This window comes from Podarcis tiliguerta (assembly GCF_965153285.1).
Source record: "Podarcis tiliguerta genome assembly, chromosome: 8".
Classification (NCBI taxonomy): domain Eukaryota; kingdom Metazoa; phylum Chordata; class Lepidosauria; order Squamata; family Lacertidae; genus Podarcis; species Podarcis tiliguerta.
In genome coordinates this window covers 2087495-2115435 of record NC_139541.1, presented here as the reverse complement: position 1 = coordinate 2115435, position 27941 = coordinate 2087495, and the positions used below count along the sequence as shown (strand labels likewise).

At 46.9% G+C, this 27941-nt stretch overlaps 2 protein-coding genes across 4 annotated transcripts in view; one reads left to right on the top strand and one right to left on the bottom strand.

Annotated features, from left to right (window-relative positions):
- FER1L5 (fer-1 like family member 5) overlaps positions 1 to 7919 on the top strand; it is a 94964-nt gene extending 87045 nt beyond the window's left edge. Inside the window, exons 52-53 of the mRNA XM_083453440.1 lie at positions 233 to 380; positions 1737 to 7919. Of these exons, the coding sequence (XP_083309566.1) occupies positions 233 to 380; positions 1737 to 2612 (1024 nt within the window). The 3' untranslated portion in view covers positions 2613 to 7919. The remainder of the gene's footprint in view (positions 1 to 232; positions 381 to 1736) is intronic.
- On the bottom strand, positions 5715 to 27419 carry LMAN2L (lectin, mannose binding 2 like). 3 transcript variants are annotated; one of them, XM_083453383.1, is made up of 9 exons: positions 27197 to 27419; positions 25862 to 25980; positions 21648 to 21765; positions 19452 to 19534; positions 16142 to 16174; positions 13859 to 14020; positions 13635 to 13749; positions 12271 to 12390; positions 5715 to 11367 (listed from the first exon to the last, which is right to left on the bottom strand). In XM_083453383.1, exons 1-9 carry the CDS (start codon positions 27360 to 27362, stop codon positions 11225 to 11227), a joined length of 1059 nt encoding a protein of 352 aa, XP_083309509.1. In that variant the 5' UTR covers positions 27363 to 27419; the 3' UTR covers positions 5715 to 11224. The 3 variants fall into 3 exon arrangements, with proteins under 3 accessions (XP_083309509.1, XP_083309510.1, XP_083309511.1); XM_083453384.1 differs by lacking the exon at positions 16142 to 16174 and having other exon boundaries at positions 27197 to 27386; XM_083453385.1 differs by lacking the exons at positions 16142 to 16174; positions 19452 to 19534; positions 25862 to 25980; positions 27197 to 27419 and having other exon boundaries at positions 21648 to 21762.
- Positions 27420 to 27941: the final 522 nt, after the last annotated feature.

Below are 27941 nucleotides of genomic sequence, written 5' to 3'. Positions count from 1 at the left end.
ACTCCCACACCCCCAGGCAAATGTGGCTAATGGGCACGTATCATGGGAGTTGTAGTTAAGCAACATCTGGAGGCCCAGAGGTCCTGATGTAGACCATATCGAACTAGGTGGGCCAACAGTCTAACTCAGTGTATGTCAGCTCCCCATGTTCTTAAGCCAGGGAAGATGGAGACAGCTGCTGTGGGCAACATCTGCTTAACTTTTCTTGCCCCTTCCTTCTCCCCGTGACCAGGAGGCCGGAGACCTCTTTCCTGTGGTTTACAGCCCCGCTGAAGAGCATCCACTTCGTTGTGTGGCAGAAGAGCAAATGGAAGCTCTTAATTTTCCTTTGCTGTGTGCTGGTGACTTTGCTGTTCGCAGCCTTCATCTACGCAGCTCCTGTGAGTCTGCTCAGGAAGAGCAAAGGGGATCAGGCAGCTTGGGCTCAGCCACATACCTTGCTAGATCTTACCCAGCTCTGCCCCACTAGGTGCAGCATCCATCCAGGCTAGACTGTCTGGGAGTGGGGTTGCTGTAGTTCACCAGGCTTCATTCGTCCTCAGTGGGAAATCTCTCTGCCTTAGAGCAGGACTACAGGGCCTGCATCTCATGTTTGGGCTTAGAGACTTAGGGGTGCTGTTGGTGTACTAGCACCAACAACATCCTCCCATACCAAGCTGGCTGAGGTAGTCTTGAGCAGTGTGCTGATGGAATCCCAGATGATAATTCTGGGTGACATCAACTTTCACGCCAATGCTGCCGTTGGGTCATTGGTTCAGGATTCCATGGCAACCATGGTGCTGTCTCGGGTCATCTTCAACCCAATGCACAAAGGACCTACCCTTGACTTGGTCTTTGCTCCAAAAGGGATGAAAAGTGATCTGGAAATGGGTATGTCATTCCATCATTATGGTTGGACCACGTCCTGATGAAGGTTGGACTCATGGCAGCTATCCCTCTCTGCAATTAAGGTGTTCCACCCTCTGAGAGCTACGGATTCTGGTGGATTCCTGAATGCTCTGGGGCACTTTCTGGTGGACAGAGCAGGTGATCCTGTTGAGGCTGTTGTCTCACTATGGAATGAAGAGAACTATTGCAGAGGACTACTGACATGATCACTCCTGAGTATACTCTTCGGCACTGTGGAGCCTGCAATGTCCCCCGGTATTCTACGGAGTTGTGTGCAATGAAACAGTGCTGGTGGTATAGATCTTGTTCCAAGGGCTAGCAAGCAGTGATTAAAGTGCATATTCACACCTCCCATGTGGCATCAAGGTCATGGCCTCCACTGTGTCCTCAAGTAATTGTCCAGGAAAGCTTCTCCAGCTTGTCTGAAACCTGGTCTCATCTGCCGGTAGGAATGGGCCTCTGGAGGCAATGAAAGCCTGTTGTGGCCCATTGTTTTGAGAATACAGTTTTGCTTGATGCTGCAACATTTCCTGAGAGGAATTTGGGACATCAGCCTCCCCCCATCCTGCCACCACCACTTGCCCTCCTCCCACCTTACCTTGGCCATCTGTCCCTCTCCCCACACTGTCAACTGTAGAAACAGAGGCTACAGCATGCCAGAAGCACATCATCAGCATGCTTCTGGAAAAGATAGTGGCCTGGGCCACAGGCAGAAGCCATAGTACTGTGCCCAAAATGGGACAAATGGGATTACTTTCAGAAGCCAAGGTGGCTTCTGTAAATCCATGATATCCCAGTAAAATTGGGGCAGTTGGGTGGGATGCTATTACCTGTTTTTCCCCCTTCAGGGCTACCTGGCAATGAAGATAATCAATCCGATGGGAGGGAGACGCTCCATAATATACCAAATGCCTCCAAAGAAGAAGGAAACTCTTGAGAGGCCACCTGAAGAAGCTCCTGAAACACTGCCTCCAGTTGCTGAGAGACCACTCCCAGCTCCCAATAAGTTGCCACCCACTCCCCAAAATCTACTCACAACTCCCGAGGAAACACCCACTACTCTCAAACCTCCCACTTCCAAGAAACCACCTAAAGCTCCCAAGAAACCAGCTCCAAAGAAGCCACCCAAAACTCCCAAGAAACCAGCTCCAGCTCCCAAGAAACCACCCAAAACTCCCAAGGAATCACCTCCAGTTCCCAAAAAACCAACTCCAGCTGCCAAGAAACCATCCAAAGCTCCCAAGAAACCACCCAAAACTCCTAAGGAATCACCTCCAGTTCCCAAAAAACCAACTCCAGCTCCCAAGAAACCATCCAAAGCTCCCAAGAAACCACCCAAAACTCCTAAGGAATCACCTCCAGTTCCCAAAAAATCAACTCCAGCTTCCAAGAAACCATCCAAAGCTCCCAAGAAACCACCCAAAACTCCCAAGGAATCACCTCCAGTTCCCAAAAAATCAACTCCAGCTCCCAAGAAACCACCCAAAGCTCCCAAGAAATCACCCAAGGCTCCCAGGAAACTACCCAAAACTCCCAAAAAATTACCTCCAGTTCCCAAGAAACCACCCAAAGCTCCCAAGAAACCACCCCAAACTCCCAAGAAACCACCCAAAGCTCCCAAAAAATCACCTCCAGCTCCCACAAAACCACCCAAAGCTCCCAAGAAGCAACCATCCACTCCCAAGAAGCCACCACTGATTCGCAAAAAAAGACGCGCCTGGTAGTTAGCTGCATTGGAAGCAAATTATGTCTCCAAATGCTGTTGCTTATAATGTCTTGCGCCAGAGGACCACTCTGTTCATGCTCCATCTTGCCTCCAGATATCTGGCAAAAATGGAGCATAGCTGCTTCTAAATCATATGCCTACATCAGACAATCCTCACCTAATCTTTGCCTTCCTACAATTATGAAGGCCTTCTGATCCCAACCACAAATTTACAGCAGCATCACTGAATAAAACTAGCTTGGGGTGGGGAAGCAGGGGGTAAAGCACCACTGTAGAAACAGACTATCCAAACAGACTTATGTTCAATTCCCACCCATCCATCACCATATATTTTAGCATATTTCACTCTCACAGACTATAATATTCCCATAAAAAAAATAAAAGTTAAGCCGTAAGTCTCGCTGCTTCTAGAAGTGGGATTGTTGGTATTTGCTGAGCAATCCTGTGGGGTGTGCAACTGGCTTGGGCGGGGCTGCACTCCCCCTAAAGGGTCAGGCAAGCAGCTTGTGGTGTGGGGGGGGGATCATTGGCTTGGCACTCTTTGGGGTGGAACAACATCTTCAGCCATGTCTTACTAACAACGTCTGTGGCCTTACTAAAGAGAAGGCATGCCTTGCCTCAGTGATACAGGATGGGGTTAGATTCCTGCAATGAGCTTCACATGGAGTAACCCTTGAAGACGGTTCAGAAACTTTATTTGGTGGCATATGTGGGAGCTAAAATGCTTGGATCACACGGGACCTGTTTGCACCAGTTATGTTGCTTACCTATTTGCTTCTGACCCGTTTAAGGTGTTGCCACTGACCTTTAAACCTTAGTTTGGGACCAGGTTATCTGAAGGGTCCTCTGCACTCATAAAAACCTGCCTGAGACATCCTCCTGCCTGAGGTGAAAGTCCCTACATGCCTCATTCCAGTAGCTGACTTTTCCTTCAATATTGGTGTCCTCTACAGCACTGGAGGGCAGGCAGCTATTTACTGTGTGTTTGTTTTTGTTTAATAACCCCCCTTTCCTCTCAGGAGCTCAAGGTGTCATATTTTGCTCTCCCTCTCCCTGTATTATCCTCACCACATCCCATGACGTGGGTTGGGCTGAGATATGGTAGGTGACTGGCCCAACATCGGGCTTCATGGCTGGGTGGGGATTTGGACCCTGGTCTCCCAGGCCCTAGGCCAACACCCGATCCCCTGCACCACCACACTCACGGACCGCATCCGTGGTGTGTCTCAAGAGACAATGGAGCGTGCTTCCAGGGATGAGTTCAAACCATTGCATTAGTAGCTCCAGTGTCACCTCCCCAAGGTCCAAGACAAAGTGATCCTCTCAGCCTCACTGATGGGGCCCAAGAAGAGCAAGATGTTTGGCACCAGCTTGGCTGCAGGAGCTGCTTAAAGGTGGCGTACAAGGCACCATCCAACTGACTTAGGGACTCCAGATTTGCGTAGGGTTTACTCCTGAGCCTTTTCTTCTCCCAAAGATGTTCTGCAAAGCAGCGGAGGTTTAGGATCAGTTTTTCTGCTTCTAGATTCCCAGGTTGATGAGTCCTACCTGCTCTTCACTGCTCTTGTCAGATGGAACATGCAAGACAGGTAGGTGATACTTGTTACTGAAACATATTTACATGAATTTGTATCTGAGACTGAGCAATGTTTACAGACTGGCTCTGATGCAGACATAATAATAATTTATTATTTATACCCCACCCACCTGGCTGGATTTCCCAGCCACTCTGGACAGCTTCTTTATGGGCTTATGTTTAAGCAAACATTTACCTGCTGCTGTTCTATTTAAGGTTACACTGAGTGCTGTTTAAAACACTGTTTAAAATAATTTGGAATGTATTATCTATATTGCACCACCTGTGCACAAGACAACAAAGAGCAGTCCTGACAGGCTCCTGCCCCAAAGGAGACACAATCTAAAATACACACAGGGAAACAACAGAAGAGAGAAATTGGAGGTATTCAAATATGAGCTTTCAATGTGGAGTTCTTTGTTTTGAGAGAGAGGCAGGTCCCCCTCCCCCTTTTGAAGGAAAGGTGTCCCATTTTGAGGGGGGGGGGGTTGCAATAAGCAGACTGTATCAAACTTCCAGGACAGGTGGAAGCCCCTGACTGCCTGTGGGATTTCAGTCAGTCCCAACACATGTTCATTCCATGTGGTACCCCTGGCAGAGGCTGGGGGCTATGGAGTTGCCCTGTTGGGAACTCTGCCACCCTCACAAATGTGGGGCATGGCAAGCTAGGAGAGGGCTTGCTTTGCAGCAACCCCTGAATCAGGACTGGTGACATCTAGCCATCCCCCATGTTGGCTGAGGCTAATGGAAGCTGGAGTCAAGGAACACCTGGAGAGCCAGTGGCTTCACCTTCCCTGTCATAGCTCAACAAGCCTCTTATCAGCTCCAACTGATATGGCAGCTTAGACAGACCTGGACACTCTGGTCACCTCCCTTTAGGACTACAGTGCACTGTAAGTAGCACTACCTAGAAACTACAGCTGGTTCAAAATAGGCCAGTATATTTATTAATGGGACGGAGCTGTTCAATCTTATGCCAGTACCTGATCAGCCACACTGGATGCCAGGCTGCTTCCGGGGCTGGTTGAAAGCCCTTAACAGCATAAAGGTTACCCAGAACATCACATTCTCCTGCATACACTTACCCAAACCATAATATCCTCCTCAAAGCCCTTGTTCCCTGTGCCAACATTCTAGTGAAGTGAGGTGCATGGCCCCTCGCAAAGAGATCAGCACTTCAGCTACAGAATAGCCTCACATCTGGCATCTTCTTTGCTCTTTTCGGCACCAGATGAAGATCCTTTTATCCACCCAAGCCTTGTAAACAACTTACACTTGAAAATAAAACAGATCTGTGCTCTTTTCACATTAGAGTTCTGCTTGTTTGATCGTCCAAGCTGCTAACTAGTTTTATTTTTCCTCCACTGGAAAGTGAAGTTTATATGTTACAAGTTGCTGCATTTTTAATTACTGGGCTTTTTGTATTTTAACGTCTCATTCTTCATTCTGTGAGCTGTTTAGAGATCCCAACTGTGATAGAGTAAAACAGAACTAAATTAAGCCACCAATGCATACAGCAGCAAAGAGACTTCAGCATCTGTGTTTATTGTCAAGACACAAAAACAAATACAGAGAAAAAGGCAGACGAGCATACAATCTTTTTACCAGATCAGGCAAAAAAAAAAAGGGGGGGGGTCTTTGAAAGAGGCAATACTTCCTGGCTACAATATTGCTTCATCACTATTTCAAACAGCCTTCACCAAGCAGGTGTTCAGTAGATCTTTGAGCCTAGATCTACTGTCGGCTCCAGCCATGCTGTTTGGAGCTGATGAGGGTTGTCAGCCAAAATATCCAAAGGGCAGCATGGTGGCAAAGGCTGATGTAGGAAACTTATCTTCAGAAAGAGGAAGGCTCCTCCTGCAGCCATTAACTCAGCAGCAGCCCCACAGCCAGATGCTGACCCTGCTGAAGCACAGCATTTGGGCGCCAGTGAAAGTGAAGCCCCCACGTTAAAAAAACAGGAGACTGCAGTGGGTGTTTTCCCTTAGCAAGGAAGGTACTGGCGTCCCTCGTGTCATGCTTTGCTTGATGCTCCAGAACCGACATGAAAAGCCCACCATCCGGGACCAAAATACAGAAAGGCGCTTGGCATTGTTGGAGCAGCTTCTGGAGGCTCACATGCTCCCCCAATTCTGCCTCGTACCAAGGCTGAGCATTAGTCTGTCTAGGCCGGGGGGGGGGATGGGGGTAGATCTCTGGCCGGTTTGGCAAGTGTTTTTGCTTCTCAATCCTTTAGCAATGGCAACAAATGCAAAAGGCTGCTTCACTACAAATTAGGCCACTGAATTCAAGAACACTTGGAGTTTGTGGGTCACAAGACCCAGAAGCTCACTTTTGTTACTAAATTCAAATTACTGCACTGTGCAGTGAGCAAAAGGCACCCTCTTCATACAAGTGCACCCAGCTCTTAAAACCACTAGTCTTCCACTTAGTGCAGGTGGTGAATCTTGGGGGGTTCAAATAAAACAAAATAGATCCTGGAAGCTTGAAGTCTGCCCACCCAATGAAGTGTTTCTCCAAAGCCTTAAAGCAGCATTTTGTTTTAAAAAACTAGAGGTGCCAGGAATTGATCCATGGCTTCCTGCATTCCTGCGTGCAGAGAATGTGATCTCCCTAGGGCTGCCACACATCCAGGTCTTCCTGGACATTACCAGGATTTCAAAGGTGGAATTAATGTCTGGGGGGAATTTCCTAAAGGTGGTGCTTTGTCCTGCTGGATCTTAGGTAAGTCGATTGAAAAATCTCGAGTTTGTTGTGTAAAAAAAAAAAAGCTCAACTTTGGGGGGGGGGGGTCCCCTGGTTTTTACTTTTTGAAATATGGCAACCCTAGTTCTACCTTCGTTTGTGGAGGTTGCAACACTGATATAGAAGTAAACTGCACAACCCACTTGAGCATTTGTGGCAGGTCTCACCCCTTAGGGATCCACTGTCACTAATCCAGAACTCTTATTGAAACAATGGGGAAAGCATGCCATCTTCCTCCTCCTTCCACTGCTCACTATCACAACTGCCACTGGAGGCAACCAGGGAGGCTCCCCCTTGATAGCACAAAGATCTGTTGAGTCTTGGGCCTGAAGCTGCACCGCACCTTGGTGAGCTGCTGTCAAGTGCAGCATGGTAATCCAAGGGTGTGAGCATGCACGTTCTGCAAACCATTGTGCGCCTTCCTGGGCACGTTGCTGATGGGCTTTAAGCACACCTGGACAAACCATAAGCTGCAAACCATAGGGTAAACCGTGGTTACAGCTTGTGGTTAGCCAGGAGAGAGTTAAATCTGACAACACACTAAGCCAAACTATGGATTCACTCAGCACAGCACAGCAGCAACACAATCAGAGAGGATCAAAGCTCTTCTTGCACAGCCTGCGTAACTGCGTTAAGCCATAGTTTGGCTTGCAAGACGTGTGGACCAGGCCATACAGAATGCTGTTGTCTCATGTGACCACCACCAAGTGCCTCCCTAAACAATAAGAAATACATTCACTCGTTTATATTAAGGACCCTATAAAATTACAGCCTGTTTCTGAAAAGCAGCTTGTGACAGATAGCAGCAAGATTTAAAACACACCCCCAATGAGAAGAACACAAGCTCCCTGTGAGTTCCTCAGGCCGATTCCCAAAAATCCACTAGTTGCTTTTGAGCAACTTTACCAATCATTTATGAGCAAGGGAATACTTGTACTTCATATCCCAGCTCTGAAGGCTGTTAAAACAGTGGAAGTTTTTTTTTTTTTTTAAAAAAAAAAACTTATTACGAGATCATTCTGCTTAGCACAGCAACTCTCAAAATCATCCTTGTAACTAGACTCCCCCCCCCCCATGTGGTTTCTTCTTCTTTCCACAAAGGATCTATTTTTATAATCAAGTCAAGCTCACCACTCTGCAGACTCCACACTTCTGCCCTCAAAGGCTTCCTCATAAGAAGTGTTCCCTGTGGGTAGGGCAAGTGGGATCGGGTCAAAAGAGCAATCTAGCCCAGGATCACTGCAGACAACATGGGCCAGAGACATTTGGGGGCAAGGTCACAATGTGCCTCCACCCCACAATTATTCAGGGCAGTGCACATGGTTTTTTTCTTTAAGGCTCTCCTGGAGGTCCCCCACTGCTCTCCTGTTTCCCCTTTAACTAGGACAAGTTTATGAACATAGTATTTATTGCAGTTAATACAAAAGGTCAATTGCATCAGAGATAGAGACAAGCCCATGTTTATCGCTAAATAGAAAAGGCTCCTGAAAAGCAATATAATTTGTTAACTAAATTGGGATGAGGTAAGATGCAAACCAATAAGACACTTAGGCTCTCTCAAAATCCTGAGCTTTTCTTTTTAAGCATTGGCCTTTTCAGAGTTTTTGGCTTATTTGACTCCATCTTGGGGATCTTCTAAGCAGCTGGCTCATAACTTTTCACATTCCATTTTAAACTTACGTGTTAAAAAAAACACCAGGTGTAGTGAATTATGATCTGGACAAACATCAAAGCATTTTTAAGTTCCTTTCGAACTAGGGTTGAGCCAAAAGAGCAGAGGCAGGATTTGCGGTTGTTTTCAGCAGCATTGAAAAGCAAGTCCTGGCACCTCATGGTCCAGCTGTGTGCAGGGAAAGTAGTCTGTGTCCCACACGGCCAGATCCGGAAGTCCAGCCCTCCCTCTCTCAACTGGATTTCTTTGCTCTCACCCTTCAGATTTGGCCATCACCAGGTCCATTACATGATCCTTGATTGCCTGGCATTACTTGAGAAAAGAGACCACAGAGCCAGCTTTTAAAAAATGGTAACTAAGTAAGAAAATTAACATGCTAAAGGCAAGATGACCATGAACAGGTTTAGGGAAACGTTTTTCTTTCTGCCCTTCCTTGCTCTCTCAAAGCTGAAATGAAGAATATTTAGCACAACCCGAGTTCCAATACACCAAAGTCACTGAATGTCATTATAAAACTTTAGAAGTTGGAAGGGGGGCAAAGATGAAAATATGCGCAGTGTGACAGTGACCAGGCTCTCCCCACTTCACAGGGAAAGCACAGCTCATTTCTGTAAAGAATCATGCTCAACATTTGCGCAAGCAGATGCATCCTCCCTTCCACCCATGCACACCCCAAGGTAAGGCACCTCTGCCTCGGGGGGGGGGGTGAGAGGTCAGGTCAGGCAGCCAAATTCACTGTAAATAATAAAGCCTTCAAGCATCAGTTTTCAGGTGGAAAACGGTCCTGATGCCGATGGGCCTTTCCTCCTGCCATGCTGAACCGTAGCAAAGGTTAAAATGATGACACCAATCTGACCATTAAAAAGGGGGGGGGGGAGCCCATCAGTAGGGAGGAAAGAGGGGACTTCTGAGTTGTGTGGAGCGTGTTCAGTGCTGGAGAGCGATGGAGGTCAGGTTCCCCAGAGAACTGGGAAGTGTCACCTTACATATATATAAAGGAGGTTATAGCAGCAATAAATGTCAGCAGCATTTTGTCTGAAACAGTAATTCGCCAATAAGAAAATAAATCCCCACCCACCATCCTGTCTACCTTTCACTTTTCACATCAGCTTCTAGGTGCTCTGGCATAGTGCACTGCCTTCCACATTACTCTGCAGATCAGCTGTGGGCTCAGGAAAACAACAGCAGGCAAAAGATGACTTTCAGGGAAGTGAGGCCACTAGGAGAGGCGGATTTAGGGAAACGCCTGCACTGGGCACCGAGCTGAGAGGGCTCCACAGCGGGTGCTTCAACAATGAGGAACAACAGAAGACGAGAGGTGGGCACCAAATTTTGGCATTGCACAGAGTGCCTCTGAAACGTTAGCCTCAAGTCTGCCCCTGCTCCCAGTACTGATCTCTGGAACCACCAGCCACCAGGCTTCTGGAAGAAGATGCCTCTAGGAAGAAGAGGCATCCTGTCCTTTCCATCACACAGCTGGCTAGCAAGGCTCAGAGGATGACTGGCAAGGGAGGCCCCTCAGCTGAGCTCCTGTCAATGGAGCAGCTAGTATTAAAAACAAAGGGATTTCCCCCACCCAACCTCCATTAGCAGAGGCAGAGCAACCAGGGGAAAGAGGAAAGAACACATAGGGGCTGCCTTTTAGCTGCTGTAGGAGTCAACTGCTTTGTAGCACCTGAATAAAAACATACAGCAGTTTGTCCAGTTAGGAAAGCCAGAAGGTCTCAATTTGGAGTGGGGGGGACAGGATTATAAGGCAGGCTGCCATTTATTTTAGGAGGGAGGGCATTCACATTTGTTTATTCTGCAGGGTGGTGTCTTTGTAAACTAGAGGAAAAATAAGAGTAAAGGTATATTTGTGGGACATAAGGTAAGGATACCTTGGTTTCTTATAGATACAAGCTTCCTGGCTTCCCTTGCCAAGCTAGCTGGTTGGGGCTGATGGGAGCTGTAGTCCAAAACTGGAGGGTGCTAGGGTGCCAAAGACTGATCTACATGCTAGTTAAGGCATCCCAGTAAAACAATGTTAGCTAACCTGTGGCCCTCCATATACTGCTGGACTACAACTCCCATCATCCCCAACCACTGGCGATTCTGGCTGGGGCAGACAAGAGTTGGAATACAACATCTGCAAAACTCAGCTTAGCCACCCCCTGCATAGAACATCCAGACCAAACAGCCTTGATCAACATACCAGTGTGTCGACACCCACCCAACTACTCTGGTTTCCAACCAGTCTCCACAGGGAACAGCAGAGGTTACCAAATCCAGATCTCATTGGCTAAACGTCTCTCCCATCTACATAGAGCGATGTGATGAATGTTCATTTCACATTGCATGATCAAGGATATGTCTATAAAGTCTCGTAGAAATGCCAGAGTTGAAAACTCACAGTTCAAAGCAGTCAAAGTAGAGCAGAGTGATATGGCTGCCTCCATCATTGGGGGCCCACCACCAATCCAAAGGCTGCCATTAGAAGTATAAGATCCAGATGGACAGGAGTCCTCACAGCATGGCTTCTGGAAACTAGCTGCCTGCACAGGCAACCACCCATGCCAACAAAACCAATGGCCCTCCAGAAGGCAAAGGAGGAAGAATGCAACAGGACGCCTCCAAATCAGTAAAAGTGTTTCCGGCTCTGTTCCTGCCATTTGTTGTAGACTATAATTCCAATGACGATGGCAAACACGATGGCAACCAACGAGAAGAAGACTATCAAGAAGAGAGCAAGGCCACTCATTGGTTCCATTGGAGTCTCTACTGCAAAGGATGGAAACACAGATCAGGCTCAGCTACCAAGAAATAGCCATGAAAAACCTTGTGCCTCTTTGGCTGAATTCCTTGGCCAAACTTAGCTTCACGTCAAGAAAGGTTAGCAGAGTGAGTAGGCATGGAGGACAAATTTAGTTTGTGGTTGACTATGAGCCAGAATACCTAGATGGGATCTAAATCTCAGGTGTATTGTGCCTTTGAGTAACAGATTCTGGGAAGAGCAGCAGCAGGGGCTCATCTAGAGATCAAGGGTCCATCTAAGCTCAGTGCTTTCTCTACCAGGGAAGGGGGTGCCTAACTGGTGGCCCTCTGGATGTTTCTCAGCTACAACTCCCATCACCCCTGACCACTGGCCATGCTGGCTGGGGCTCATGGGAGTTGGAATCCAACCACATCTGGAGGGCCACAGCTCCCCACCTCTGGCTTTCACTTACTTGCACAGCAGTGGCTCTCCGGGGTTTAAGGCAAAATCTTTCCTGGGGATGCTGGGAACTGAAGCTGGGACTATTTTCATGCAAGTCATGTGCTATGCCAGAGAATTGTGGCTCTTCCCCACGAACAGCAGCCAAGTTGCTTCATCTTCCTGGTCCCAAGGAGTGTTGAATTACAAGTCAGGGAAGTGGCATCCATGCTGCAGACGCACATGTGAATTATCTGGACAACTTTTAAGCCTTCAGGGACTTAACATCTGACCTTTGAAACTGACCTCCTTCTGTCAGTGTTGCAGACAAGGCCCACTGCTGCACAGGTAAGAATTAACTGTGTGATATCAGTATCTTAAGATCAAAAGAGCAGGACTCCTCTGCAAGCAACCAAAAATCTGCATCCCTAAAGCATCTCTTCCTGAAACTCCAGCCCTAAAGCCCCATCACTCCACCCACCCACACTTACTTCCAGGCAGTTTCATGTTCTCCACCACAGGTAAGAAGACTTCTTTGTCCCGCTTGTCCTCCTCCAGTGTCCGTTGAACAGTCAGTTGGTACAGCTTCAGGGAAATGATGTCATGGTTATCTGGGGCAAAAGAGGAATAGGGAGAAGGAAGAGTGTGAGCACAACAGGCAGGCAGGCAGGCACTCCCCTCACACCTGCTGAAATTCCCCCTTGCGTGGGAGGGAGCACAACCTCTACTGGTTGGCCAGGTAGCCTTCCCACTCGGCTCTCACACACATCTCAGGAATGGCTTGCGAGCATTGTTCAAGAACTCTATTTTGTCAATTCTATCTGGGGAAGAGTAGACAGATAGCTCGTCCCAAACTCCTCACAAATAGGAATGACTTTGCCCATCACTGACTGGAGAGAACTTTGTGGAACTAGGCTGCCTAAACAGACCCAACACCAGCGGCTGTGTGGCAGTCCTTTAAGCTGGACTTCATTAACATGCTCACAGAATGGCAAGAGCACACAGCTGCACAGTAGATCCCTTCGGTCAACTTAGATCCACCCTCTCCTTCCCACTGTGCAATGGCAGTTGGCCCTGGGTGATGCATCCTCCTGGAGTTCTCCCCATGTTCCATGCGCAGCCAGCCATTCCTTTAAAGAGGAACAACCAGCTCTGACTTATGGACAGGATTTGCATCTTCAGAGGAGAAGCTGTGCAGCCCTTAGGCCACTGGGGTGCAATGGGCAGACAGAGGTCACTACTAAGCAATTAATAACTTATCATAGAAACTTTGGTGAGACATGAGTAAAAAAAGGGTGAATGAGCCCAGCTGGGAGCATGTAAGAGGCCATGTCTAAGTGAGAGGAACCCACACAAGGCACATGAGTGATGCCCATGATGGATAAGACCCATGAAAATACAGCAGGTATGTTTGAAAGTGTGAGGACTGTGAGCTCAGTTCTAATTCTGAAACTCAAGATGTTCCTAGGTGTAATTTTCTCTTAATGTAGATCCCACAAGCCTGAAGTCTGCCCTCGCCTGGTACAGAAAGACCAGGCATAGGCAAACTCGGCCCTCCAGATGTTTTGGGACCACAATTCCCATCATCCCTAGCTAACAGGACCAGTGATGAGGGATAATGGGAATTGTAGTCCCAAAACATGTGGTGGGCTAAGTTTCCCTATGCCTGAGAAAGACTAAAGATATTTTAGGCATCTACAAACAGAACTACAGGAAAACATGAGAGCCAGCAGCCATTTATGGGTTCACTTTTCCCTGAACTTCTTCATTTCTGCTTCTAGGAGATCTGGCTTTGGACTCTTGAAAAACACAGCAGCAGGAGGAGGATGCTTTCGGCCGGCCTTAAAAGCAGTACCCGACAGGTCCCCGGTGACAGAAGAGACCCCAAAGTAGTAGCCGCGTGGCAAGTGTACTCCTGGGATGTCAATGCAGTCTCTCCATTCATGCTTGCCATCGATATCAAGCAAGACCTGAAAAGAAAGAAGACTCAATCCAACCTACTCCTTTCTGAGGCCACACCTGAGGAATGCCGGTGGGAATGTGGAATGCAGAGGACAAAGTGCACAGAGAAAGACTCACCGTAAGCCTCCTCTTCACATAGCGGATCACCAGGAATGTGTCATGGTTCAAGTTGCGCACCATTGCTGTGCATCCACCAAGTTCAGTGGGTCTGCCATCTCTGTCGTGGTCATAGGCGAGGGACCCATTGCTCACCATGGCAGAGACGTATGGGAACACCCGCTGGAAGAGAAGGGAGGAACTGCAGGTCAGCCGGCTATTTGCACACTGCTCTGTCAAAGGTCTGGTCACATCCAGTGGACAAGGGAGGGGAAACAGGCATGCAGGGAGCCAAGCAGGACAGAGACAGAACCCAGTATGAGCATTAGCAGGGCTGGGACTTACTCTGGACAAGCAAGCACAGATCAGCACAAACTACTTCTGCGTCTGAGCAAAAGTTAAGGTTTAAAAAAGGGTTAGACAACAGCACTCACTCCCAAAGGAGGCAGTGATGGAGAAGAAAGCTATCAATGTCTACCAGCCATGATGCCCAAGTTCCGCCTCCACGTTCAGAGACAGTAATATTTCTGAATGCCCGTTGCTGGAAGTCACAGGAGAGTGCGCTCTTGTGCTGAGTTACTTGCAGGTTACCCACAGGCACAGCAGAAATAGGAGAGGCACACCCCAAATTCTGGAAGGGTGTGTTTTGATGCTCTCAAAACACATTGAGTCTCACCTAGCAAATAGGTACAAAACTAACTAATGTACCAAGATATAAAATGCCCACCACCAGCTTACGCAACTGTAGCACAGCCTGAGCCAACAGGCTGCTCCACTTGACTCAACAATAGGCTGGAGACTTCCTGGTTACTGCAAGATGGCTACAGACGGAGAGTGCAGTTCTCCATGAATGGTTCGATTGTCGTGAGAGAACACAGGCCCTTTCCCAACCTCACGGGAGAACTTAACCGTGAGGCTTGTGCCCCATGAAATTCTTCTAAGAGATGCATCTTGTCCTTGTAGACTATACATTTCTAACCAGGCAACATCAGTGTATTACTTCTGATATCTGCATCAAGTGTTGTTAGGTACACCACCTTTCAGCACAAGCCTAGAAACATATAGACTATGGAACTGGGCACAGAATTCCATTTCTCAAAACTTCAAGTTTTTTAAAATAATAATAATCCTCAAGTTTCTAAGCCATATGGTTTATAAAAAATATGCTTGAAAGCCTGTAAGAGCCCCATCCCCCAGGCAGCATCAAGTCAGTCAAAAGCACAGATTCTGTTTCGCTGTTGTGACTACTGGATAATCCACTGATAGACCTGCCCTCCTTTATGGATTTGCCTCAACTCCCTTTAAGGCCATCTAAAGCAGTGACCACACTTTGAATACTGTGAGTTTCATAATTTTTAACAAAACACTTGTCTGTCCTAAAGCCACCATGCAAGGTCTTCTGCTAAAGGGAAGAGGTGAGAAGGAAGCAGTTTATAAACTCAGGCATGGCATGAAGAAGGCAAACAGAAAAGTTTGCTCTCTCTCAAAATGCTAGAACTCATGGACCTCAATGAAGCTGAATGCTGGAAGACTCTGGATGGATAAAGTCAAGTCCTCCTTCACACGGAGCATCCTCGCTCCCACAAGAGGCAGTGATGGCCACCAACCTGGAAGGCTTTAAAAGAGGACTGGACAGATGCATGGAGGAGGGGGCTCCTGATGCCTTCAAGGCCAGAGGCAGTCTGCTGCTGGGAGGCACAGAGGGGGAGAAGGCTCTTGCACTCGGGTCCTGCTTGTGGGTTTCCTCAAGGCATCTGGTTGGCCACCGTGAGAACAGGATGCTGAACTAGATGGGCCACTGATCTGATCCAACAGGCTCTTATGTTCTTAAGAGGGCAAAATACCTCTCCCTCTTCCCAGGCACTTTAGGTGACCACCATAAAGCCCTGTCTGCATCTTAGCACAGAAGGACCCTACTGTGTATCTGCAAAGGCAACTGTGCCCTGCCTAAAATTTGTGGTTTGCCCAAGGCCAGCTGAGGAGTCTGAGATTTGAACCCAGAGGTCCCTATGCTCTAAATGCATTAAACTGATGAGACTCACAAGAGAAGGCAGGGGAAAATATCCCAGTAACTAAACATATAGCAAAGCCAGATCTGCAGGGAAAGGATGGTGAAGAATGGAAAGATAGAGGGTGGTCCAGTAAAACAGGCTGTCATTCAATAATTGTCGCTCTGGTTCCAAGCACTGGAGTTTTCCGACCTGGGATATTGGCAGACATAAAACCCAAAAGCAGTAAGAGAGGCAGACTGGCAAAGAGAACGCTATAAGCTTGATGCAAGGCTAGGAGAGCATCTTCAAGTACCTGGTTTCCTGAGGAATACCTCTTCTTCTGGGCCTGAGAATCCAGAACAGTTATTGCAAAGCAAGGGAGAGAGGGAGGGAATGAAGCAAGAGACAGTCATCCAACAGACAGTTAAACATTGACCTGTAAAACTACACACCACCACTCAACCATGACCAAGATCCATATGGGGGAAAGCCTTGGCAATTATTCATATTCCTGGAATTGATGGTCAGGGATGTTTTGATACAAATCTAAAGAAACTCTCTAAAAGCGCAGGCGAGGAAATTTAACCACAAATGGGCTCAATGATATGAACTGAAGTACCCAACACTACCAAGCAGGAACCCAGCCAAACCATGTGCTTGCATATATGCAATGGAACGGGTTGTGTTTTTCAAACTGCAAATCCTGACATTAAAAAAGACAGCTTTTAAATCTTGCCCAGCATACTTTATTTTTAAAATTGTTTTATAAATATCTTCTTGGATTACAAAAGTACATATTGTTTGTTTTCAGATCTTGAAGTCCATTCTACCATGTGCACCAGGTTCTTTGCACACTTGCCAGATGCACCAGACAACGTCCAGGAGAAATCAACTGAATCAGATGGCCAAGGACACCTGTGGCCCTAGAGATCGACCTACAGTGATGGCTCCCTGTTGGACTAGCATTTCATCCAGAGGGGCGTCTTCACCTCCATCCACTGTTGGCCTCAACTGGCAACAGGCAATGCTGCTACTCCTGAATCTGGTGCAACTGGATCACTCTCCTCATTCCTAACTACAGGGAGGAACCAAAGTGACTCACCCTTCATTCAAGGAGGCTGCCTGCTCCCTGCCTGAGATATGCCTAGATCAGTAGCTCATGCAGAGGCAGAGCAGGTGAGGCTGTTCTGAGGCAGGCAAGTGACTTTACAATAAAACTCTCTTGCACGTACAAGTAAAATGAGCCTTCTTTTTCAATGGGGGGGGGTGCTTCACTTTCCCCACCCAAGTTCACCCTGGCCAAGACCACGGGGAGCGGGAAGAGAAACTGAACTTCCTTTCATGGGAGGGCCCAGCAGGGTTACTACCAGAGGTTCAAGAATGGCTTTCACTGCCATTTAAGGCAAATTCAGAGCTCCACTGAAGGGAGACATTTCAAAAGGGAATACAAAGAGCCCCCTCAGGTAGGCAAACAAAAGCAAAGCTCAAATAGTATTAGCAAACCTGAGCAAATATCAGCTTATTGGGGGGGGGGGGGAACAACTGCTCAGTATTTCCATGGCAAAGCCAACCAGATTTTTTTTTTAAAGGTCTGAAACTGCAGAGCCTCATTGTGCAGCAAGTCTGCTTGCCATTTGAAGAGGAGAGATCCAAAGTAAAGATGGGAAGGGGTAGTTTTGTTGTCGCAGAGCTGCTCTGCTCCACAATAAGGTGAGCCGCTACAGGGCATGCCACGTGCTGCCAAGGATGGTCCATGGTACAAACCATTTGATTCTGGAAGCCATGTTCAGAGGTCTTGATTTAAAGTGACCTGTGGTGGACAGGGAATGGGAGAGAAAGAGATGGAGACCCTGCTCCATGGCCTTGGAATGGGGTCATTAGTTCAACTGTATTACTGAACTTGGCCACCCTTGTTCTGAACAACCTTCCCCAACCCGGTGCCCTCCTGATGCCTTGGATTACAGCTCACATCAGTCCCAGAAGACACCAGGCTGGAGATGGCAATTTCAGAACACTGGACAGAATATTCAACATAGCACATCACAGCTGTACAGAACATCTGGCAATTCCAACCAGTTTAACTTTCACAATAGAATTGGATGGTAAAATTTCCGTAGATTGTACAGCTTTAGGTTGCAGGAAGGGATTAAAACATTTGATTCCAATGAACAAAAACTCCCTGCACATACAAAAATAGAATTGAAAACGTAGAATCAAAAGCAAGCAGCATTGGCTTGGAATAACTAGTCAGATGGGTTTGGGATTTACAGGTTAGACATTATCGTATCTCAACCAAGACAGGGCAGTAATAGGATGAGAGTTGGGGATTAAACTCAGAAAAGATTTTGCATTGACAGAGAAGCTGCAATATGGCAGCAAACCTGCTAGCAGGATGTCCTTTAGGGCACCAGACAGAAGCTCCTCAATTCTGACTTGGTAAAAAGAAAAAGAGGCAGATGTAATAGTCACTGATTCAAGACAAGGTTCCTTCATAGTTCCTCAGATATACGATGCATGCACACTTCCACGTACAAAAACATTTGCATCAATCTCAGAAAAGAAGGCAGAAACCAATAAAGATCTTGCAAGTTAAGGAACGTATTTTAAACAGCTGGCTAGACCATCTTTTTTTAAAATGAGGAGTTACCACAATTCTAGTCATGCCCTTGTCAGCCTGGTGCCCAGGAGGTATCTGGTACTGCATCTACCACCAGCCACAACGTGGTCATATGCTCATCATCTGAGGCCCTTTGTGTGCTTCCTCCATGAGAGGTCCAGAAGGAGGCAACGCGAGAACGGGCCTTTTCTACGGTGGGGGCCCATTTGTGAAATGCTCTCCCCAAGGAGAATCACCTGGCGCTTTCATTATGCATCTTAAGGCACCAGGTGAAAATGTTCCTCTTCAACCAGGTCTTTGGCCTTTAACTATCTATGGCCAGAAGTGGGCCAGATGTTTTTAAATGTATTTCTTTCTCCTCTTGGTTTTAATGGGGGTTTAGTTGGTTGTAAGTCACTTTAAGTTGCCCTGGGCAAGACAGAGCAACTAACGTATTTAATAATAAATAATACTTTGCTGGGGATCATGGGGAACCATGGCCATGTTGGTGGAGCCTGTGGGGAGCTGTCATCCAAAACACTGAGTGGGCATGAAGCTCAAGAAAGCTATGCTCAGTGGATATAAAGTTATACAGGGAAAAGCCTGGGAAGCACATGGGCAAAGTTGGTTGAAGTAAAGCTAAATATATATTTCCTGTCTTTGGGGTGTGTGGCTTCAGTGCACAGTTTCTCAGCCCTTCAGATGAGAGCAAAAAGCAATGCTTATGAAAAACTGAATTGATGGAGACCACGACAAATTTACATTGTGCTGGAAGTATTAAAATCCTGCACTCTAAACACACAGATCATGCTATTTGTGGTTCATTTTATTTCATTCATGGCCAACCGCAGACCCTGAACCGGCTAGTAGCAGAAAACAGACCTAGCACTTAAAAAAACCAAAACCTTCATCCCATTGCCATGGCCACCCGGGACACTGAACAACAAGGATCTCCACACACACACACACACACACACACCCCCCCCGCTTTCCCACTGCTATAACCGCTGTTCCAAAGCCACCTTACCTCCTGCTGTTTTTCCTCATTTGGATAGGTGTCTACAAACACTCCCAGCCCTAGAAAGTTATCCTTGCTCCCGAAGACAGGCCCTAGAACAGACGTCAGTGTGTTCACCATCAGCTTCCACCAGCTGCTGCTTTCTAGCATTTTACTCCACCACTTGGTGGAGCAAGCAGAAGTTTGAGCTAAGCAGGCTTATTCCCCACAACCAAACTACAGAAGACCTGGCTTCCCATTTACACAACTTTTGGAAAGATTTATTAATGGATGCCCATTACAACACATTTCAACTTTATAGCTTATTTTGAACAATGCAAATCTACAGCAGAGAAGTGCAAGGTTCTTGTGCCTGTATTCAATAGTCATCCAAATCAGCACACTTTGAAGTCAGTGATGGCTAACCCTGAAATGGACCCTGGAGCAATCCAACATGATTCTTGGTGGGTTTACCAGACTTTAGTCAAGTTTTGAGCAAGAGATACAAATTTAACTCCAAGGGGAAGTGCTTTCAGAGTGTAAAAGCACCCACATTCAAATGTTGCATCTCTTGCTTATGAATACAAGTACATATGAATACAAGTACATTAATCAAGTGGAGGGGGGGCAGTAACCTAGTCATTCATGGACGTTGTTCTTGTAGAATAGCCATCTCCGGCTTGATGCCCTCCAGATGTTTTGGGCTACAGGCAGATCAAAGGATTTGGAAGGCACCAGGTTGGAGATGGCTATTGTGCAGCAAGTCACACTTTAGGACTCTGGCTCACTGCCCAGAAAAGTATGGTTCTTGAGAATGCAGGTCTGCCTCTCCCATTTAAAGCTACAGCTCAGTCAAACTGGTTTTAGTTGGAAAAAATACCACCTTATCCCCCGAGTCAGGGGTCAGGAATAGGATCCAGCAGGCAGGCCAAACCCTCCTCTCTCCTTTACCTGCCACCTGCCCACAGGCCAAGTTTGACAGATGGGCAGGGTCACTCCTCTGACATCACAACAATGTCAGGTGACCTATTTTTGCCTTTGTAGTTTGAAACCTAACCATGTGGTCAAAGGCACAGCCCTGTACTTTGCAAAGCCAACAACCAGCTGACCATTGTGTGCACAGTGCTTTGCAAGCCCTAACAATCAGATGAAAGCAAAGTGCTGTTTAGGGGTTTTGCAGGTGCTACTGTTCAGGTGCCTGCAAACTCACTTTCGACTCAGCCGTGCCTTTACCTGCCCTGCACTCAACTTCATAGAAGCCATCAGATGCAAGGGGGGTTGGGCATGGCTTAGTCAAAGCAGCCACAAAGGCCTAACGTGGAGGCTGGGAGGGCCTAAGAAGAGGTTCCCCACTGCCGTCCTAAGTGCCAACTTCCTGGCTTCTTCAGGGTTCTTCTACATTAACCTGTTTGAGAGAGACACAGTGTGAATGCATCCAGCTACTGGGGGCAGGAGAAGTGATCGGCATCCATTTAGGGCCAAAACAAATTTATCATCTGGCATTAGGCAAAGCACAGGATCTCAGGGGTTGTCCTTCCTCACACTCTAGAGCCACTAGCCTAGAACCAGATGAGCAGACGTTGGTGTGGGAACCATTAATTATCTCCCAGTGCACTTTCAGTTGCATCCCCTGACATCACAATGAAAAAATCTGGAGAGATTATTTGGGGTTCCCACTACATACTGAAGAGGCAACCTGCTTCCTGGATATGTTCACAACTTAAACTAGTACTAGCTTGCCAACCTTAGCAGTGCAAAACAACTGCAGCAAGAAAACAGTAAGAAGGAATTTATTATTATTATTATTAATTATTATTATTACTCAAGATGGGGGGGAATGCAGGAGCTGGGGTTTTAACTCAGCAGCTTTAACTCAGTTTTAACTCAGCAGCTTTAAGTATACTGCCTTAGGGCCACTATAAAAGAAGAAAACCTAAACTGGAAAAATGGTACTCCATTCAATAAAGTTCTCAAGCCTTTGTTTGAGGTAGCTTTTAGCTCACTTCCCATCCATTACACAAGACAAGTCGTCTCCCCTTGCAAATGCAAGAGAAGATGTGAATATACACACACAAACCCCAATCCACAGCAAGCTGATCTGTGCTATCAGAATCTAGAGACGGGTGCAAAGCAGCCAGGTGGCTCACTGCTATGGATCTGCATGCATTCGGTCCCTTGAGCAGAGGCTTGTGGTTTGGCAATGCACTCGAGAGAAAAGTCTTTTACCTGGCTGCATACGGTCCTTTGTGTACCAGATTGCAAAGCCATCTCCATTCAGATTCTTCTTTCCTTGCCCGTGGATTTTGAAGTGTACCTGCATCTCCCAGTCTCTCAAGTAACAAGGCTGCAAAAAGTAGAAAGGGGACAGGGAGAAGACAATGTATTTGTGATATCAGGGACAACTATTCTCACATCTGCCACACAAGCACGTAAGAAAAAAGGGAGACTTTTGGTCACATGTACACTACAAATTTAATTTGGCTTTAAAACCAGATTTGTTAAATGGCTTTCTGCCAGGAAGAAAAGTATTCCAAAAGCACTGCGAATTCTGTTATCAACCCTTAGTTTTAATATACTTTGAATGCATCTACTTTGCATGCAGAAGGTGTCAGGTTCAATCTCTGCCATCCCCAGTAAGGCAGGAAGAGGACCTCATCTTAAGCCCTGGGCAGTAGGCAGTACTGAACTAGACACTCTGAGCAAGGAAGCTCCCCATGTCCCATAGCACAAAAGGACAGGCCCCTGCCCTGAGAGGCTTACCATCTAATTTGGCATAGGACAGTGATGTGGATTTTCCAGAGCATTGTGAATTAAAATTTCAACTGGAAAATTTCACTATGCAAGCTGGGGTAATTTGCTTTGGAATTTTTTCTGATGCCCTACAGACTATTCTAATTAAGTGTGTTTGTTGACTAAATGCAAGTAAAACAAAGCTTTAAAAAAGAAACAATATTTTTTGTCAAAAATAAAAAAGCACTGGAAAATTTTGCATGGAGAAATTTACACTAGGGCTAGGCAATATTTGGTTTTCAATCTCATGACATATCAACAGCTAAACATTGTGATATACTGATGTATCACAATGTCTGAAATAAGGATGGAGCTATGAAGAGACATTGGCTGGCTTCACAGTTTTTCTCACATTGTGACTTTTGCATAGCGTGCACACACCATGATTTACGATATATTGCTGGGTCAAAAATTTTATTATTATTAACATTAATTAAATTTATCTATCACCCTGTACCCACATGTCTCAGAATGATTCACAGAATAAAATCAGAATATAAAACTATAAAATACTTTAAACAAAAACAACTCAAACCGCCTCCCCCCCCCCCCCAAATATCATGATATGGACTTCAAATCAGTTTTGGCCGATGTATCTATATATCATCCAGCCCTAATTTCCACCCCACACCACTGCCCAGGGTTAAAAGAAGGAAGAGAGAAGTGGTGAGATTTCTGGAAGCAGTAAAATGGCACGACATCCCACAGTTGTTCCAAGAGACCTTGGAAGGGGAAAGGGCACATCCTGAGTCCCCTTGGACAAATCCAGCCCAGTGCCCCACGCTGTTTGTGGTGAGCCTTGACAGCTCAAAGGAGTTTTAAGGCTATAACCCAACATACACAGGCAGCTCAAGAGGAAGTTTTAGCAGGGCTTATTTCTGAGTAAACGTGAATAAGGTTGGCTTGGGAATCTGTAGCACAGATGTTTCTGTTACTCCAACCATGAAGAACAGTGCAGCTGAAAAGTGTGTACGGTGCAGGTGGGGTGAAGAATTCAGTATTCAGAATGGTGTCCCCTTTGTTGTATGCTACCCTCTTTAGTTTTAGAAGGGAAACAGAAATGCCCCTCAACCCTGATGCTGTTCTCCCCTAAATATTTCTCTGTTGTATTTCTGAAAAGAAACAAAAACCAAAAAATTGAGGGAGAAAGAAAGTTCCCATCAACTTGTAGAAACTGCCAATTTTGTGAAGATGCAAGAACAGAGAAGGCATTCATTGTTTAGGCTACTCATTTGGAGAAAATAAGGATCCAGTAAGCAGGGAGGGAAAGGCATTTGTAAACCAGAAGGAACAAGGTCCTTTTATTTATTTCTCAAGCTACTGATGCGCAAGAGCCCAAGAAAGCAGACGCTAACTGCAAGCTGGCAACTTTGGCTCCAATTTGGACAGTAGTATTCCCTTAACACGCCACCCCCAGCTCCACCTTGTCAACACTGATTGGAAGCCATCAAGCAGGGACCTGGACCTGGTTCGATTTCTCACAGCTCTGAAGTCTGTTGAAGCACTTGAATACGCACAAGTGGAATTATAAAGGAGTTCAACTGTCTCCATTACATCTACTGAAAGGAAAGGTAGAACTTAGAAGCAGGCTGCAGAAATGCACATTAGCAGAAACAAGCAACAACCTTTACAAAACGCAAACAGCAAAGAAGAGTGCTTTCGATATTCCTCTTGCCAATAATATATACATTCCCTTGCCAACTGAGTGCCAAGGAAATTAATCCCAGGTGGTGTTATTAAGATATGGGGAACTGCACACAGGCATAACAACAGAGCAAAATGGCATCAGTTTAAGGAAAAGACAAGAAAGTTTCCTAAGTGGAAAGACTTCAGGATCTGACTAGCCCAGTGCCTTGATAGTCAACTCCACAACAGCTGACAACCTACTACTGTCAAGTTATGAACCTTCTGCCACTAAAATACAATATTAAGGCAGCCAGCTGATAAAATGCCTGAAAATTTCCACACTGAATCTGCCCAGTGCCAATGTTTTGCTGAACCTCTGGGACAGCAGGCAGAAAAAGGGAGCTGGGCAAACATAACATACAAATGATGAAACCCAGTCTGCTTTTGGATAGTATGAATAAACACTGAGCTTCTAACAGTTTCTGATGTCTGCAAAGTCCAGGTCATTTAATTCCTTAATGGGTCAATATTCACTATCACATTTACTGAAGTAAGAACAAAAGGAGGGTCTTGCTGGATCAGAGCCAATGCCCCTCCAATCCTGCATTATTTCCAGAAGCTTTCAGATAGATTTCCCTAGGAAGCTGAAAAGCAGAGGCTCTGGAAATTAGGAAATCATTCATATTATGATACAACCTACACCCTGCCCGAATCTCCTCCTCAGCATAATTATTACAGGTAGCCACGCAGTGGAGAGGGAGCACACCTCCAGGAATGTTCAGTACAGGAGCAATAACATCTGCTGGACCCCCTTTGCCTTGGCAAGTGAATGAAGTAATAACAAGGCTTTCAAGTTTTGAAATTGCTTGTCCATTTCAGTGACTAATATTGCACTGACAAAACCAATTTAGTAAACAAAGAGACAAAGGTCACAACTCTATGTTTTAAGACTGTGGGGAGAATAGCCTGGCTTGTGACCAGGTGAAGATGCCCGAGCACCACAATGGCACCTGTCATCTCCACTACCTAGAGATGCAGGCCTGGGAATCATTGAATCTTGACTGTTTCACACACTAATACCACATCGTGTAGAATTCTATCGGTTACATTTTATCTGGACAATCAGAATGAATTTCAGGAACAGATGCTTTTTCTGTGCAGCCTGAGCAGGAGCAGGGAACAATGTTACAGTATAGTTAGTTGTTGTTGCAGTTTGTCTTCCCCACCCCACTGCCCTGCTCACAGTTGTGAAGAATATTCTTATGTTATGAATGGTCTGTGTCACCATTAAGAAAAGAGGTTGGAATGTGTGGACTGTCCCTGGATAAGGTGACTTTTCTTCCCAAAGTCATTTCTTCTAAAAGCCTTAGCTCAAGGTTGTCATCTGAACTAGCCAGATGTTTAACTGAGAATCAGTCCATCATTTGAAAAATAAGACTTACCCCAAAATGGCAACTAGACATTCCGTTCTAGTGACTGCAACCCTGGTTTCAGGAGCTATTTGGCAACGTTCCTAACACTGCTCTTGCGTTGTCCTGGGCATCTGATGCTAGCTTTTTTGGTTTTAAAATACCAGTTTACTAAAGCAGCAACGGAGACTGGCACATCATTCAGCAAGCCCAGCACCAGAAAAGCATTATGATCACTGAAGGTGGCTTTACTGCTTGGAAGCTCACTTTTAAAGTCATCTCTGATCTTGAAAATAAACATGAGCCACACAGTAACTTCTTCAATATACAGCTCTGGTATGAACAGAACTTTGTAACCAACACAACTTGGCTTTGAAACATGGTTTGTTTCACATCTAATTTTGCCTGCACTCCATAATATTTTTCGGCACATCAGACACTCTAAATATTAATCCTCACAGGATTTCATTATCATACTATGAATTGCCTCACCTTTCACTGCTTTATTTTCATAAAGGATAACATCAACAGGGGAAGAATTTACAAGGCAATTATTTCTGGTGTAATGAAGCCCTAGAGCCCACCTGCAGGCAATTAGAGGAAAATAAGCCTTACCACCCTGTTCCAGAGAGCGCCCTGCTTGCTCTGAATATCTGGAGTGAGACGAACGAACTGGGTCATCACCATCGCATTGCCCATAAGTTCCCACAGAGAGGAGCTGGCTGATCCTACACCTGAAAAAGTGAGGAGCAGAGCATTTAAGCCATAATCCTAAAAACAGCTATTTCATCACAGCTTAGTACAACCAAGAAACAAAAGCAACAATGAATCTGCAACTGAAAGGATACAGAGACAGCACCCAACTTGTTTTCTCAGTGACTGGGGACAGCACATCATTATGTTTTCCCATACAGGTGAATGGTTGACAGTCACTTCTACTGGGAGAAGTGCATTGATTCACTTGAGGGCAATTAACCCAGCAAGAGTAAGAATGTTGCTTGCCCCGATCTGGTGGCCCAGGCCTTGCTGGTAGAGATGCTGCAGAACGTGCCATGAGGCTCTGTGCACAGAAATACACTGCAACCGCCACCAATGTGCCCCAATCATACCAACATAAAAGGCCACCCAATCACAGGGAGAGGCACTCTGCTGGTCAAATTATTTTTTGTATTATTTATTAAATCTGTATACCACCCTTCATCTGTAGATCTCAGGGCAGTTCAGAGCACAAAAATACAAGCCAAAAACACAAAATACATTAACAAAAGCAAGAACAAGAGTTCACTGCATACAGGCAGAACTTCAATCACACCCAAAATTTCTGAAGGGTTTTGCACAAGGAAGGCGGCTTCACTTGTTGTATTCATAACTTAAATATAGCTACACACCCTCTTTTCCATCTAGTCACATAGGCACACAAACGTTGGGGCGCACAGCCTACTCCACAAGGGGCTGCGACTCACCCCCCCCCCCCGCATTGGATAGTTGCACAGAGCAGAAGCGGAGCAGCTTTGCATTCCCACTAGGTGCCTTTCAGAGGAAAGGTTTCCCCCGGTTGGATTTCTTATGTGCAAGAGGCTGCTCATGGCAAAGGGGCAGCCCAGGCAGCCCCAACTTTTCCTTCCAAGAGCCCCCCTTGGGCCTAGGGACAATCTCTCCCTCCCCAAAGCGGGGCATCACCTCCTCCCCCAAGCAGCACCACGGAACATCTGCACAGCTGGCCAACACCCAACAGGTGAAGCACTTCCTGCCCAGAAATGCACCATTCAGCCTTCAGTGCCTACATCGCTTGTGAGCAGCTGCCTTGCAGGCAGACATCCAACGGGGGAAGCGCCCCCCCTCTGTGATATGGGGGGGCAGCGAGGGAGCCTGTCCCGGTGACGGCGCCGATGGGCTTGCGGAAGCTGCACCGGGAGGATGCCTGCCTGCCGTGAGGAGGGCGCAGCTCACCCTGGTAAGGCTTGGTGAGGGAGTGCTCCCGCTTCAGGTGCTCCTCCATCTGCTCGGCCCGGGACCCCGGAAGCAGCAGCAGCAGGAGGAGGAGGAGGAGGAGCCCTGCGGGGCCCCGGCCGCCTCTCCGCGGTCGCCCCGCCGCCGCCGCCGCTGCCGCCGCCATCTTGGCCCGTCCTCCGGCCCCGGCGGGCTCTTTAAGCACAGCCCCGCCCCCGTCTCCTCCCACGGCCAGTAACGGACGCCGCTTTCATTGGTTCTCCCTTTAGGTGCCGCCCACTTCCGCGTCGTGCGCGCCAGTCTGTTGGCTGCAGGCCACGCCCGTTTCCTTAACCGGCAGAGACGACGAGGCTTTATCCGCGGAGGAGTCTGGGAAATGTAGTCTGTGGCTCCTGCTGAGGCTTCCGGGAAGGATGCTCCGCGCGGTCCGGTCGGGGTTCTGCTCCGCTGGATCATGTCCCCAGAGGTTTTTCATGGGCAGCTCCCCGCCATGCAGTTCAAGCGACTTCGATGCGCATTTAAAATACAAGGCCTCCCCATCCCCCCCCCCCCCCCAGAATCCTGGGAGCTGCAGTTTGGGCTGGGAATTGTAGCTCCGCGAGGAAGAAATGGCAGCGCCCAGGCTCCTGGCGGGGAAGGCACGTGCTCTCAATGTGCTTTCAGTGTATGAAGTGCACTGCTCCTTAGAAATTGCTCTGTAACGACCAGGTAGAGGACTTTTATCTCTTGAGCAGACGTGGGTATA